The sequence below is a fragment of the Betta splendens genome, chromosome 2 (genome assembly GCF_900634795.4).
Source record: "Betta splendens chromosome 2, fBetSpl5.4, whole genome shotgun sequence".
Taxonomy (NCBI): Eukaryota; Metazoa; Chordata; class Actinopteri; order Anabantiformes; family Osphronemidae; genus Betta; species Betta splendens.
In genome coordinates, this window is record NC_040882.2 from 11,602,228 (window position 1) to 11,618,273 (window position 16,046).

The 16,046-nt window shown below is 44.4% G+C and overlaps 1 protein-coding gene across 1 annotated transcript in view; it reads right to left on the minus strand.

Moving 5' to 3' along the window:
* Nucleotides 1–16,046, minus strand: part of LOC114843475 (muscarinic acetylcholine receptor M4-like) — a 33,990-nt gene that overhangs the window by 8,543 nt on the left and 9,401 nt on the right. Inside the window, exons 2-6 of the mRNA XM_029130058.2 lie at nucleotides 4,874–5,472; nucleotides 4,630–4,784; nucleotides 3,451–3,652; nucleotides 3,253–3,342; nucleotides 1,340–1,609 (exon numbers count right to left, since the gene is read on the minus strand). Coding sequence (XP_028985891.1) covers nucleotides 1,340–1,609; nucleotides 3,253–3,342; nucleotides 3,451–3,652; nucleotides 4,630–4,784; nucleotides 4,874–5,472 — 1,316 coding nt within the window. The remainder of the gene's footprint in view (nucleotides 1–1,339; nucleotides 1,610–3,252; nucleotides 3,343–3,450; nucleotides 3,653–4,629; nucleotides 4,785–4,873; nucleotides 5,473–16,046) is intronic.

Genomic DNA, 16,046 nt, shown 5'->3' on the forward strand with positions numbered 1-16,046 from the left:
GCTCGTAGTGTCTGGACTCTACTGTGGCGCTCGTTGCCTTTTGCTGCACAAAAGCCAAATTACATGGAGGTTGAAATGATAGTGACACGTAGAATTGAGCAGGCCGGGCAGCAACAGGGTGTGAAACCACTGCAGCCTCTACACCAGCTGCATTCAGTCTAGTATTATCTAAATAATAACTTATTTTCTTTCCAGTCGGCTGCAGGCTGGAAAAGACGAGCCTGCAGACGAGACACTCCAGACAAAGAGCAGACGTGTGTACTATGGACCCGCACGTATTCATATGAAGCCTCCTAGACATTCAAATATATGCAGTTACTCTTAGCAGCACAATCATGCATTAATAAGACCCTTAACACTGTGTCAGTACTTGATTTAAAGTGCTTTACTTAAGTAGAAACACGAGAGGAAACAAGTCCAGTGGACGTCCACATCAAGCATTAGACTGGATTCTGATTCTTTGGTAATTTTTAATTAGGTGTTTAATTAGGTATCGGTGGTTGCTTTTGATTTTGTTAAATGGAAAATTCTCAGGAAACACCCAGTTAGCGCCGCACAGCCCATGTGTGAATTTCAAGTGTTTGGTGACTTTTAAAAGATCATCTGTGGTTTTAAGTAGCGGACTGTGTCATTTTAAAAGCTCAGAGGAACATTTGCATTCGCCATCTGTCGTCTTAACCGCTCAACGCAGTGACTGCAGCGCAACAGCTGCAGCAAAGCATTCACACACTGGTGGACCTGGACTCCCACCTGGACTCCAGCAGGGACTCCAGTTCCCTCCACTGTCACGTTAAAGGTAAAGACGGCTCCTTCCTGTATGTGTCTGATCAGTGAATACGGAGCCGGCCTCGTATCTCATGTTGACTGGGTGCTTGTGCTCATTGGAGCACACGCCTCGCTGGCACGAGCTCTGATTGAGGTACTGACCTTGACTCACCAACGGCTGGCTGACGGCCAGCGGGAGTCTGTCAACCTAGATTTAGCGTCGTGTCCTACAACGTTCAGCCAAGTCAAAATGCTAAATTGGACCCGGTGGTTTGGGAACTCGCTCTGATTGGCTGTGGAGCCAATTACAGCGCATCCAATGGGTCCCGGCGCCATTTATAGCCTCTGACTAGAGAGAGTTAAAAACACCCATGATGTGGAAACAAGGACAGACACACGGGTGCTGTTCTGTTTAGTGTTTATCAGTAAACCTTTCTGCCTTTAATCTGACACATAAGGTAAATAGTTAGTAACTACAGGCTTGTCAGGTCCAGCCAATTTCTCATTAAGTAACGTACAGTAGTTTTGCATAAACTACCAGAATAATCCCAACGGAGGTCGACACAACACATACCTTCTTCTCTCTGGCAGCCATTTGCCGTTTCCTCTTCACTTGGCTCCGAGCAATGCTTGCAAACTTCCGGGCCACGGTCCGGGGGCGGCTGATGGGGATGGAGTGGCGCTCAGCTCCCTCCACCGGTGGCACGATCTCGATGGCTGTGATGCACTCGTCGCCGGTTTGCTTCGTGACAATCTTTATCTTGGACCACCTGGAGGTGGGGTTGACCTTGGTCATGGGAGGGCTGCTTGTTGTGGTGGCGACTGGGATGGGGTTTGTTGCAACCTGTAATGAAACCACGGAAAGGTTATCCTGCATTGCCTCAATACTCTTTAAAGCCTTTCATGTAAAAGTGGCAGTTTTTAATCATATATGTACGGTAAACTACATTTAATGCTTTTAAAGGTTTGATGAGGTTTTTTCAGAGGTTTAGTCTAAACATGAACAGATAGCGCTGCCCTGTTTTGCTTTCATCCATACATGTAAGGAAACTATAAGGTTTACTTCACTAGGGAAATACACTGCAGTTTGTGAGGACTTTCAGGCCTTTTGATGTTCGCCATCATCAGTGGATTCTTTCTTCAAAGATTGACCAAATAGTTGATGATGCTTTTGAGTTCTCACTGTGATGTGATGTATTTGCTTTCTCAGAAGGATTTGTTAGTTTTCCAGTTGAAGGGTTGGTGCGAGCATTTTGGTTCCTTTCAGATGAAATGATCAAAAACAGACGCCCAAAAACTGTAATTCTGTCTATCCAAGACAAGGCGTCTTTGACAGCTCCATATTAATAAAACATCTTCTCCTACAGTTTACAGGTATGCTTGTTTAATATTTTGGCAGTGAGCATTCAAACAAACACATCATTGAAACTGAAATTACCAGTTTGCTTCACTTTACACTTTCTACAGTTTAAAAACAAGAATTTCATGAATTGTTGCAAAGAAAAGATATGACTTGACAATTACAGATGCGTTTTGAGAGCAATCTGTCAAAGTATCTGAGCAAAAACTATTTTCCAAGATTAATCCATACATGAACGTGTGGATTAAAAACAAAACACTAATGTATTTTATTATATCTGAGTGTCAGTATTTCACTGATAACGTGTTTTCACGGCTGCTGAGTCAGTCGCGTTGGCTCTTTCTGCGGCTAAATCCGGAGCAATGCATCTCGTCTAACTGCATGAGATTAATGCTTCTGTGCCTGATAAATAAATGTAATAATAACCATTCATCATACCCACCACAGACAGTTTAATGGGACAAAAAGTTCAGCTCGGCTTCTTCTGAGAGCTCTAATAAAGGAGTGTAAGACTCTGAGGTCTATGATGTACTGTATATGCTCTAATACACCCCCCCCCCCCCCCCCTTGATTCCACCCAGACTATTATAGCAGCTGTTGTGTCAAGTGCATGATGCTAAGCTTCACTAATGATAGCATTGGGTTATAACTATCGCATAAAGTTAGTAGGCGAACTAACAGCCATGACACCAGACACACTGTCAGAGGGCAAGAACATGCTCAAAGCTCAGCTACAGCCAGAGCTGCATCCTTATCCACATTTGTCATAGTTTCCCTGCTCCAGTGAGAAAAGACGGCCCCTTCGATCTTAATTCCATCCACTGAGGTCTGATGAACAGCTGGCAAACAACCCATCAACGCAGAGGCCAGCAGAATCAGCCTAGTTGGGCTTTAGCTGCCACTAACAGCTCAATAAACGCAGCCAATTGACAAAGCAGATGATCCTTTATCTCCACGGCCACCTTGTTTCCACGTTCGTCACAGGTACACGATAAGACGCCTAAACTCCACTTTCTCTGAGCAGGCAGGCAAAACACAGCGGCGCCTGGTCTCCAGTGTGAAATGAAAAATATCAACAAAACAACATCTTTATCAGAAATGTGCTTGTCCTTATCCTGAACACTGACCTCGGATATTGTCTTGTTGTTGGTGTTGTCCTTTGGTTCAGTGGGAGGAATAAAGGCTGTGGATGAATCGTTGGAGCTCTCCTTTTCCTCCTGCGGGGAAAAAGAAAAAGACAGATTCACTAAATGTACAGTAACTGCAATGCTGTGATTAGCACAGAGTGAATGGCATTGTGATAGCATTAATTAGCGGGACGGTACCTGTGTGAGTGCAGGACTGGGCTGTGCTGCAGGCTGCAGCTGGGCCGGCTTTGGTTCCTCCACGCGGCCGTTCTTCACTGCCTCCAGCGCCGTGGTGGTGGAGTCCACGCTGAGTTTGGGAGTCGAGCGAGGACTGGCCTGAGGACTGGCCTCGTTGTTGTTGTTCTGCTTTAACAGATGACTCTTCATCAAGCTCGGAGTTCTGGAAAAACAGAGTTTTGCTCATCCTTAATTGTCTCTGTGCATTTAGGAATTAAAGTAAATCTAATTGTGCATTTCATAAAATCCACACAAGAAAAAAATAATTCATTGTGCAGCAAGTAGTGTATGATTAATTCATGTTAATAGCCTGAGCTACGCGCACCTGATGCCACTGTGTGATTTCTGACCCACTTATTAACTCCTGCGTCTGAAGACATAAATCTTCTCAGGATGTTGTCAAGTTTTAGCTAAGAAGAGATATAATAAATCCCATGAAAGTACAAAGTGCATAATATGTACAGGCGTAGGAAGTTAAGCGGGTCACCTGTGCAGTGTACTGTAACCGTTCTTGGTTTAAGGTGACGCGCCACGCTAATTGGCTGCCAACAATGGCACCAAGCATTGGCTGCTGCATTACACAAAGTCATAATTATGTCTTTAATATTTGAATACATTATTGTAAATGGTAACAATTTGTCTTTAAATGTGTTTTCATAAAATATTCAAACACTTGAAAAGAAAAATAAACCTTTTATCAGCATTTCGATTTTTTGGATAAAGAAACAATTAAAACATATTTTAGATGAGATACTGTAAAAGATACAAAAAACGCAACGAAAAGTGAAAATTATTCATTGTTAACTGTTTAGTGTTAACTGTTAAGCTGGTCTGAAACTGATTTGCAAATCCTTGTTTGGGTTAAGGATTTACTGTATGAATGTGGGATGACCTACCCTTCTGAGTCAAGCACAAGAGAGATGCAGCTAAAAACAAAGGCCAGTGATGGGCTCCGCTAATATATGTAATTGAGCATGGTATTGAATTTGTGGGCATCAAGGAGCCAGTAGAAACCACAAAGACATGAGGGAATGTCTACAGAAAAGGGTTGAGTGGATGGGTCAGGGATACAGTCTATTACCAACAGTAGCTGTTCCAGTCACCACCAAGAAACAGTATTATTATATTTGGACCTCTTACTTTATTCCCTTCTTCTCTTTCTTCTCTGGTTTGTGTTTGGACACTCTGCTCCTGGAGGCCAAGGAGATGTGGATGTACAGGACAGTCATAATAACTACAGGAAGATAGAAGGCTGCTATAGCCGTTCCGAACGTCACTGCCGGGTTGGAAAGGAACTGCAGACACAAAACAACAACAGAAGACATGCCTGAGTCGGCTGAGGTGTTGGGTTGCAAAATGTTGGGTTACAGGTGAACTATTGTACCTGGATGTAACACTCTCCAGGGGGCACGGTCCGCTGTCCAACAATGAACTGCCAGAACAAGATGGCAGGAGCCCACAAAATGAATGACAGGATCCATGCGGCTGCGATCATTAAGCCTGCCATCTTAGTGGTCCTCCGCGTCGGGTACGTGAGGGGTTTGGTCACGCAGAAGTAGCGATCGAAGCTAATGATCAGTAGATTCATCACTGAGGCATTCGAGACCACGTAGTCTAAAGCTAACCACAGGTCGCACACCACCGGCCCCAGCGGCCAGTAGCCAACGATGATGTAGACTGTGTACAGGTTCATGCTGAACACACCAATGATCAAGTCCGCGCACGCTAGCGAGAATAAGAAGTAGTTGTTAACAGTCTGTAGGTGGCGGTTCACTTTGATGGAGAGCATGACTAGAATGTTCCCTGTCACAGTCACAAAGCTCAGGGATCCCGTAACCAAGGCAATGAAAAACATCTCCAAAGCTTTGTAGGGACTTCCCGCCCCCGCGCCATCATCCACAGGGGAGCAGGAGGTTGAATCATTGGTGGACAAGTTGCAGGTGGTGTTGGAGAACAGGTCGGTTGACTGGTTGAACGATGAGCCTGGAAGAAAGAGTAAGAGGTAAAAAGCTTGAAGGATATTCAGAATGGCTGAAATAACAAAGGCAGGAAGATGTACTGTATTCACTTGATTAATTAAAGATCTCACTTCTCAGAAAGCAAAGTTGGTTTTCCCTGGTTGTTTTCTGCTCCCTCTGGATTTTTAACTGTAAGGTATGACAACCTTGTTAGACTGTGACTCTCTAGACTCATTGCTACAGGAGGGTTTTAGAAATCGTGTGGACTCAGGCAGAGGTCGGTCAGGCGCATCCTTAGACGAGACGGCAGAACAGGAATCTCAGCTTTCCTCAAACTCATCGTTCCAGAAAATCCCCAAACAGGCTCACAGGCAGGTTTGATTCTGTTTCCGCCATGATGCATAATATTCACGTTCATGTTGGTCCACACCGGTCAGACTACTGTAATACCACAGCTCTTACTATGTTGCTACGTGCCATCGGCGCCTTGTTAATCTTATAGTAACTCTGCTCTGCCGAGGAACTTGAAGTAGGTTAAACTAAAACAAAAAGCCAGAGTCAGACGTGAATATGTGAACTGGTCTGTGGCTAAAATTAAACACGCAAACCTTCCAGTGTATTAATAGAGAACGGCAACACATGTGTATGTGTGTTTGTTGCTGCTGACTTCAAAGCGCGGCGCGTATTGAAAATTAATGTGAACCCTTTAACCAGATGACGCTGCAAAATTCATTTAGGCCACGGTTTAAAAAATACATTGTATTGTTCTTTTTAAAACGACTCCCGAGTCAACAGCATTATGGTGATATTCAAAGTCATTTAATAGAGACTGGCTGCCTCTGATAACATTCAGCGGATGTATTAAGTGCTGCAGGAAACAAATGCCGGAGAACCCTAAACCATGAGACGAAGTGCAGCGGGAATAAGGGAGCTTCATTTTTAAAACATTAAGGCGAGTCGTCTCCCGCCTCCCTACATTATTCTTGCATGCGTGGTTTTCAACAGACTGATGGGGATTCTGGGAAATTGTTAAGACTCTCATCTACAGGTTTCGCTTCATAATACTTCATAACCACTGCTCATCCTACTAAATGAAATCTAAACAACGTCCGAGGCTCAACAGTTCGCTTGTGTTGGCGCACGCTGCTCCCGACACAGTGAGGAGGATCTGGTGGTTCCTGCATCTACAGAGGCTCCCCTGGTCTTCACATGGAAAACAGGTCCAAGTGTTACCTACATATAATGTTCACAAACAATTAGGAAGTATGCTTAGATTTAGATTTTTCCGATTACTTGAGTCTTCTCACAAATAACTCCCAGATAATCCTGGAGATTGGACGCGACCCTACTTAGGACTGAATCGCACGGGAGGAAGTGCACTGCTTTGTCTGGTTGTTTACCTTGATTGTTGTTAGCCAGTACTCTATGGTTTAACTGGACATTTACGCAGAAACACAGGCACACTGCATGAATCCGTATGTAATGAACTGGGAAATTGAGGAGAGTAAATCACTCGAGCAGACGGTTATTACTTCTTTATCTGCGTTGGTCTGCAGCTCCTCTAAGGAGTAAAAAAAACACAGTTCATTTATTTAGACCCTGTTATTAGGACATTGCTTTGATTGCACCGAATTAGCTCCATTTTAAAGCGAGACCCGTCTATTGAGAAATGATTTATATTATATCGTGGCTTTTTGATTAAATCTTAAAGTGGACACAGGCTGCTCGTACAAAAGGGAAGACAAAGGCAGAGGGAAAGCTGCTTTAAGGGTCTTGAATGTGGGCTGAGAACAATGAAAAGGAATAATGTGACTGGAGCCTGACTATAAAAGCCAGGCTTAGGTATAGCAGCGGAACTGTACGACTGTCACCATTGACAGATTGTAGGGAAATAGTGCTTGTGTAGATGGGTTTACTGAAGCTGGTGCTGTCTCTCTCTCTCTCACTCGTCCCTTCTCAGTTCTCCTCGCCTCTCTCGCAGCTGGTGAGCAGGTGAGAGTGTTTGAGGCAGGAGCTCAGGTAAAGCTCAGCTATTAGCTGCTGCGTTGAGGGTCATCGTCCGATCTCTCCACGCGGCCTCCGGAGAGTTCGGTGTGGGAGGAGAAGCAGTCAGAACAGGTGGGAGCAGGTGGCTCGCGCCCGTGTTTCAAACAGACTTCATCGACCCGCTTCCCCCCAATCTAGCGGCGCCCTCCTGTTTCTGTTCAGTTACACAGCTCCTCGTTCCGGTAACGCTCTAACTAGTGCTGTCACCACTCAGCTACTGTTGACTCCGTGCTCCTGCAGTAAGTTCTCACTGCTCCTAGCATCACAATGATTAGTTGGCATCAGCTGCTATTCATTCTGTTGCTGCTGTTTGTAATATGCTCTCGTGCATTGTTCTCCCTGTCGCAGGATCTGTTACTGGTTCACTGTCATCTCTAAACCACATGGTTCCACTTTGGTCTTGTCTCGTTTGGCTGTTGTCCCAGATTCCTCCCCCTCCCCCCACAACCTTGGCGTGTTCCCGTGCAGCGTTTTGAATGGACATCAGTCAAACTCACCCGTCTCATCGCTCCAGCGTTTTAAAACGTTACCTTATTTCTGGTGAGCGCCTTGATTGCTTGCCAAAGAAGTCAACTAAATCTGAGATCTGAGAGATCGGTTTCTGTGGGACTAGAAAACCAGCGACTCTGCTGTGAACATCTAAGATACCACTTAAAAACACAAGCTCTCAACACACAGCAGTAAAACACCTGGAAGATGAAGTCATCCACCAAAAAAACCAAACAATAGACAATTGTCACTAATAATAGAAACACTCCCAGACTATACTGCAGGGGTTGGCCCCTTTTTTCCTATCTTTTAGTTGTTTTGCCCTGATCACATTGTCTTGATACATGATCATTTAATTGACAAGCCCCTCAGTGTAAGACACTAAATGTCTGTCTCAGTGAGTGAGGCTGAACCTTGACCACAGGTGCTCATGTCCTTCATTTGACTGAAGAAAGCTTGAGGGTAGCAGGAGGAAGAGTCTGTTCAGAAAATAGGCCAAATCTTTCCCCAGTCCCAGAAGAACCATTTACACGGTATGCGCGATGTACAGGAGATGTTCATTACCCTTCAGACACAAGGTCTACTCTGTTACATTGACCTACATTGGTGTCTGCTGCTAATAGACATCCCAGAAGTTGTAGGAAAACCCCAAGCTTGACTCTAACAGATGAGAACTGAATCTAATCTTTTTTAAATGCCTTTGCATTGGATTTCTCCATGCCATGATGGTGAACAGGGGAGTAGCACATTGATTTCCCATAAGACGCCCTGAAGCTTTCATTTAGACAGCGAGACTGTCCAGGAGGCTTCACCCTCAAATCGACAAATCTCTGGACACCTGGACATTGGTTGTCCACCCAAGCGGATCAGTACTGACTGCACCTAAAAGTCCAGAAACCAGAGCTGGCTGCAGTTACATGATGTCATTGTTTGACAGCTTTTTGAAAAGCCCGGCTGTAAGAATACATTTTTGGGACTCGTTTGGATTGTGTCCAACTAAGCCTGCTTTAAAACCCGTTGGCTTTCCCAGTTTCTACTGGAACTTTGCCCAAGACTTTACCAAAACCTCTTCAGCAAATGGGTCAAAGTTTTATGGGATAACTTTGGGTCTACTTTGTTCTAAAAGCCAGTCAGAGCCATCCATCTAAAGTTTCTTTATGCATCATTCATTTGGGCCAAGAGGAGGTAACTCTGGGTACAAAAAATAGACTAACATTGAACTGCACGTATGCTTATGTCTGCGTTATTAATAACAAAGTGTATCTAGACTGAGGTCTAATTCACTTCACTGACTTTTAGAGTGTCCATGAGTAAATCTGAGGGGACAGCATCTGGGCCACAGCTGGCCAGTCTGCAGCTGCAGATAGGTATAATAACACAATGGAAGACAAAGCATGCGTACACTGGCAGTGCTGTCCTGGATATAATGACTCTGAGCCCAAATATACAACATTATCCTCAATCAACTGACAACAACTTCTAACACTTCTTTATGTTTTGCTTTTGAATCAACACTTTCAATGAAATAAAAAGGACTAAAACATGATATTTAAATTCGATCTCAGGGACACACCCATGAGCTCTGAAGAACTGGCCTAGATCTTCTATGAAATATACAACACAGAGAAGTAGCGGCACGTTGCCATTGATTTCATCACTCACACCCTCCTACACGCAAGACCATCATTTAACAAGGCTCCATTCAGAACGCGGATGCAACATTTACTGTATATCTGTCCAACGAGGCCGTAAACACGGCCGCTCCACGTACAGTAGACACAAGGCCAGCGCTCATTCAAAATGGAAACTCTTCTCAATTATATAACTGTGGATGTTGGCCTCTTTCATTCTTCATGTACCTATTACACATTTAAGTCAGAACAGCAGCATGACCTGCTTTCAAAGTGAATGTTTCAAACTACAGTAGAACTCGTGTTGCATTGCATCATAAACGAGCTTTTAATTTTTAATATGCTTTAAAACTGTAAATGGATTTACCTGCTGTGGAATGTCTTGTGGTTTGTGTTTCCACATATATTCTGTTACAGTACACAGTGTGTATCTGTGCCCGGTCATTACAGTATATCTAGTGTATGCGAGTGTTGAAAGTGAAATGCTCTATTAGTGATACAATTTGAAAACAAAGGTCAGAAAGAGAAAGACATACTAAACGGTCCTAAGGGACGGAGGCAGGTCCAACAGTTTTCCAGCAAACAAGCCCCTATGGGGCCATTGTTGTCTTTTGTTGAAGTGTGGACGAGAGCAAACCCACACTAAGCCCAAGTCTGTGCAATTATCCTAATTATAGGCCCAATTTGTTTTTATTTTGTGTTGGTGCACAGTGCATGCGCCTCAGTAGCTAGATTGAGCATTATAGAACCTGGACTTGAACTACATTTGTGTATAACTGTCAAAATAAAAAGGGTTTATGAGCCGGTAACCAAAGGTTAAATGCAAACTAATGAAAAGTAAAATACGGTTGAGACCAATAAACTAAATAATATGCAGCCAGTGTTTAAACCCCAGCATTTGCTGTATCTACACAGCTGAAGATGCTCGTGCTGACTGAGCAGACTGTACTTATCTGTTCCACATCCCTGCCTGTCTCCCTGCACTGTCTGTGAGGAAAACTAGCAATTAATCTGGAGGAATTCAAACTTAGAGGAATCTGAAAGATCGCGCAGAGATCCTGCTTTATTGCTTTGACTCATGCGAACTGTCTCCAGCAGATGACACTTCAGCAGGATTCGATGTCTAGTTCTACTCGGCTGTTCTGCTTCTGGTTTGGACGCAGTGTCAGTACGTGTCAGCCCTGCGTGGATTGATGTCCAGCCTCAGCTGTGTCAAAAGTCAAAAAGGTCACAATTTGTGTATTTTTTCTTGCCGCTGGGTATTTTTCTTCTTAAATGTAGTATTAGTGTAGAGTTGTGAGGCGTTCGGGGAGGCTTCAGAGTGTAGGACATTTGGGTTTTATGGAAACCATCAAAAGATCTCAAATTAAGAGTATGAACTAAAACTAAACTTGTGGAACTCTTACAGCCTGATGCAACTGTAGCTCAACATTTAACCAAAGGTCCATTAATCATAATTACTGGGCTTCTCATTTTCTCGCGGGTCAAACTCGATGTAGAACCGGAGCACACAGATATGTGCCACTGGGACAAGCACCTTTCTGCTGATACCACCACTTTATCTGCACCATCACCAGGAAAAGTTGCAAGTGAGTGAATATGGATGCGTTTAAAGGAACTGAGGTGCACCTCAGGCAAGGAGCGTAGTACCGCCAGAGGTAAATGCTAAGATAATCCCTGAAGGCAAGAATGGCAGAAAAGCAAATCCTGCAGAACAGGGGACACTCGAAGACATTTAGAGTTGAAAACACTATGCTGTACAAAAATTTAGCTTGCCATAACATTCTGTCAAGCGGGGATTTAAAAAGGGTTTGCACAGGAAGGGGTTGTGATTAGATTTGCCGTGCTTTGTCAGGTGTCAAAAAATGCAATATGCATTTTGGGCGTGAAGCGTGCAGAAAATGTGGGCGAAATAAATGAGAATCCCAGCAAATGACTGGCGACACTGACTTGTTATTGCTGACTGACCACTGCGGCAGAGGCCAGGGTGGCTGCGATTAGAAGCATGGACGAGGCAGATGATGATGCTGGACGAAGGTGGAGCTACTGCCACAGAGAAGGGAGGGAGCTGAGCCGCTTCATCAAACCTCTGTAGGAGCTGAAACGGGGACAAACTGTATGCAACGCGTCTGCAGGGAGTGTTCGAAGTGGAGCAGTGTGCAAAACCACACAGGTATCCACAGGCGGTAAGTGTGAAGATACCAAGAACTGTATATAAAGTTAATGATACAGTAATGAGCAGCCACCTGCGTCCTAAAGTTTTGAATCCCAGACGACACGCTCGATAGGTCGAGTCCATAACAGCGTCACAAATGTATCTGATCCTGTTGCATCTGTTTCTATTCGTCGAGAAGAAATTATTTTCCAGTTAGTATTTGGGAATTATATTAGTATTTAGACAAGTGTATTCACCAAACTCCCACTGGTCACTGGACATTTTTAAATGTCCTATGAGGAGGGAACTGTATTCAGCATCTCCACTGTTCCAGGGAATGTGGACCATATCTTAGTTTCATTAGTTTGTTGACAGTGAAACTCAATAAATGCACAACAAGAACGCACCCAAGCCAGAAATGCAATTACATTCAACTGTACTTTTCACGCTGGTTTTATTACGTTGCCGCTTCCTACAGCTTTTCATTGCTCATGGCAAATACACTCAAGAGCATTATGATTGAAGCAACCAATTATGTACAGTAGGCCTATTGAATTCTAAATCTGTTTGCTGCAATAATCCTGTCAAAGGAGTTTGTTTTAAAGCTGCAATAATGAAGTTTTGTATTAAAAGCAGGCCAAACAGCAACAGGCAGGAGAAAAGCGTCACCTATAGTGACAGCCCAACTAAAAATGGCTGCCTGAAGACGGTTTGCGTCTGTTTACGGTCCACAAGTGAAATTTCTTTTATTTTCATTTTTACTTTCATTTCAGAGGAAAATATGAAACGTTTTCATCACATTTTAGTTGTATTTCGTATTTATGAAGGATGTGAAACGAGGCCTGAACATTACGGCACTTATCTTCCCACGTTATTCCTCCCTCTGTCCCTTTTCATATACAGTAGATACCAAACATTTCAGAGTTATTTAATAATTCTGTCAATTTCAGAATAGTGCTTTGTGCCTGGTAGGATGTGCTTGACTGTCCTGACATCTCTAATCCCTGAATGTGCGAACTGCTCAGCGGTGCAGCTGGTACCGCCAGGGAATCTCTGCAGGATTATCCACAGATGCCGGGATTCAGCTGGGCGACGTTGGGTCACTGTGATGCGAGAAGAGGGAGGAAAACCTAAAGACAAGGTGGAAACCGAAGGGGCACCAAAGGAGCCATTTGCTCAGTAATTACATCATTAAAATATACAATATCACACACTTAGTGAGATATAGAACACTGATACTTGTGTAACTGTAGCAGCATCTTGGTTTCTCTCTCTCCACCCTCCTCCTCTGCCTTTGCGCTCCCCGAGCCTTCATCTCCTGCCACGTCTTTGTTCTCTGGTCAAGCCACTGGTCCTTCTTCCACTGAACACAGCGACAGAGCGAGGCGGCGGGAGCCTCATGGCAGCGCAGCCAATTCCTGTTCCATAGCGCTCTGTTGACTGTATGTACAGCACCCGCAGCATTAGTGAGTCTAGTTGACACGTTCAAGCATGCTCCTCCACTTCAGCCTTCATTATTTTGCCATCTTTGCCTCCATGGCGTTCAGCGCGGGCACACGCGTATATGTGTATGTGATTTCCCTCCGGTCGAAGGCACGGCGTCGACCCACGATGCTTTGCAGGATCTCACTGCTACAAATGCTCCACTCTTTTCCAACAGAACCCAGTCAATCAGCACCAAAGTGGGAAGCGTCCAAAAACCCACCAACTAAGTGTGGCAAGAACTCTTAATTTGAAGCTGCTTTGGTCATGTATCCTGACAGACTGAAGCCTCTGGAGGGTTTAAGTGTGACGCCGCTGCCCTTTAACTTCAGGCCGGGCTGCTTTTTTCTGTCTAAACTGAGTCTGACACGGCGCCGGCCTCATTTTTCCCGAGCCAGCATATTGTGTCTAGAGTATGTTTAGCAGGAATCATTCTCATCACCCTATCGTCACGTCGCAAACCGTGCTGTCTCAAAGTGGAACAGGCCCAGGTCGTCTCGGTCCAATAGGAGATACGGTCTCGCCTTCACTGAAGGCGTCAGCAGGTTAGTCAACCACCACATTAAGCGAAGCGCTGCCATCAGGCTTTTTTTTTACATTATTCCAGTGGCTGAGTCATCATCAATTAAACAATCAGTTTAGAGAGTGTTTCTGAAAGGGCCCCGGAATGAAGACATTTCAAAATATTATCTCGCTTCTGCCTCATCAGATCGCCCTCCCTGCGCCACCGGCTCCCCAACGCGAGCGTCCTCGCCGCACGGCAGCGTCCGTCCATCAGGATCAACCGCTGCACAGCTCACTGGAACTCATTCTGTCCTGCCTCCTGCTGAAGATATTGACAGGCATGCATTGTTAATGTGTTCAATATGAGCTCGGTATTGTGTTGCTGCTGTGTGTGTGTGTGTGTGTGTGTGTGTGTGTGTGTGTGTGTGTGTGCGTGTGTGTGTGTGTGTAGTCAAGTGTTTTGGTTACATGATGCATCTCAACACAATGGTTCTTACTGTATGCAGCAGCTGTACAGGATGACTCACTGATGCCAACAGTTTTGTTCTAAAGGCACCTGCGTGAAGTGAAATTCAGGAATTTCCATAAAGGGAAGGTTTCAAAGTGCGATTTCAAAAGGCAAAACACTTCTATTTCATGATGGACTATAGAATTTTACTCAAATCAGACTACATTCTTTGCTGTTCATTTGTATGACAGAGAAAACAAATGAAAACAATGATTTCTCCTGTTTTATTCACATATCAGCCTGGGCAGATAAACTGGGGACACGATCAGTTTAGAGCTTGAAACCTCGACGTGGTGAATTTCAGCTGCCCGTGTTTTGCCATGGGAGGATGAGCCTGCAGCTGCTGGCACCAGAATGAAACAGAATCAACCCCCAGTCCAGATTACTGAAATTAGCATATCAGTATAACATTGATTAGCCTCCGTCCAAGCCTCCTAATGCACCAGGAATCGCTGCTAATGAAAGGGTTTTGCATAAAAGCTAACGCAGCTGATGTTTGATATTTACTGTTTCAGTCTAACTCGCTCATTTCCTTTAGTGCTGCTCTCAGACCCCGGTGCTTTGGTCATCCTGCCCCCCGGATGTCGAGCCCTTGGCTTCAGACAGTCATAATTAAACTCTGGACATCAACGCGTGGCTGCATCAAACACTGTGCATCCAAGCCGTCTTAATAACCACGTTTCAGTAAAGGCTCTAACCTCCTCAAGCTCTTCCCACTGCTTCATTATAGCACAAAGAGTCCTGATTAGCACAGAGGCTCCATTACTCGAAATCACAGTCTGTGCACAAAGATGTCAGACATCTATGAGTAAATTGAATAAATGATGTCCAAGTTGGGTTTCTTGGCCACTCTGAGGACCATTTGTCCAGTATGGAACATCACAGTGCATTTGAAGGTTTATATTCTTTTTACCATTAGTTTGGCATCATTAGGACAAATATTGTACAAAACCCATTTGCAAATCTTTTGAAGTTTTGATTGTAAATATTACAAACACAACATTTTATTCTTGGGGCTGAATATTTACCCTATGTGGTGCATAATATCCTTAAACCCTGTCTGTGCACTCCCACTAGTGCACAGACATTTAGTGCCTATAGAAATATTTTTAGTTTGCCAGGTTATAGCTTCACTCTCCTCCTGCTTTGATCGCGCTCCGTCTCTGCCTACTACCTCTTTGGATTTGTGAACTACTTGGATCTGGGGCCTCTTTCTTAGGGTCCTTTCACACCCGCAGGCTTCAGTTGATCTAAATCAAACCTTAAGTCTTCCCTCTGTTAGTGCGGTTCGTCTGGTGAGAACAAAGTAATCAGATGTAAAGAGGACGTCTCCGTCTGGGTCGTTTCTTGAACTGCTGGTGACAAAGTGCACTGAGCCAAAACAGGACAAGAAGCTATGAATAGGGTTGTTAGATTATTGGATGTGGAGATTGTCATGTCTCTGGTTTGTTCAGCCAGAACATGTTGCAAGAGAGTTCACACACCAGTGTGGGGCCGTGAGGAGGGACAGAGCCTCACAGACATTTGGTTGACGACCGTGTATTGAATATTCTGGGGCGACTAATTGTATTGACCATAATTTGTATCCACTCTTATATTGATCACCTTGGACTTTGAGTTCGTACGCTGCTCTTTCAACAGCTCGGTGCTGAGTTAGAAGTGGATTGCCATATTATTGGATTTCTTATGGATTTACTCTGCTGTTGAGGATCCCTGCTGTGGGGTTGTACTATTATTCCCCTGCGACCTCATCCGATCGGGCACTTATGTTTCATCAAGAGCGA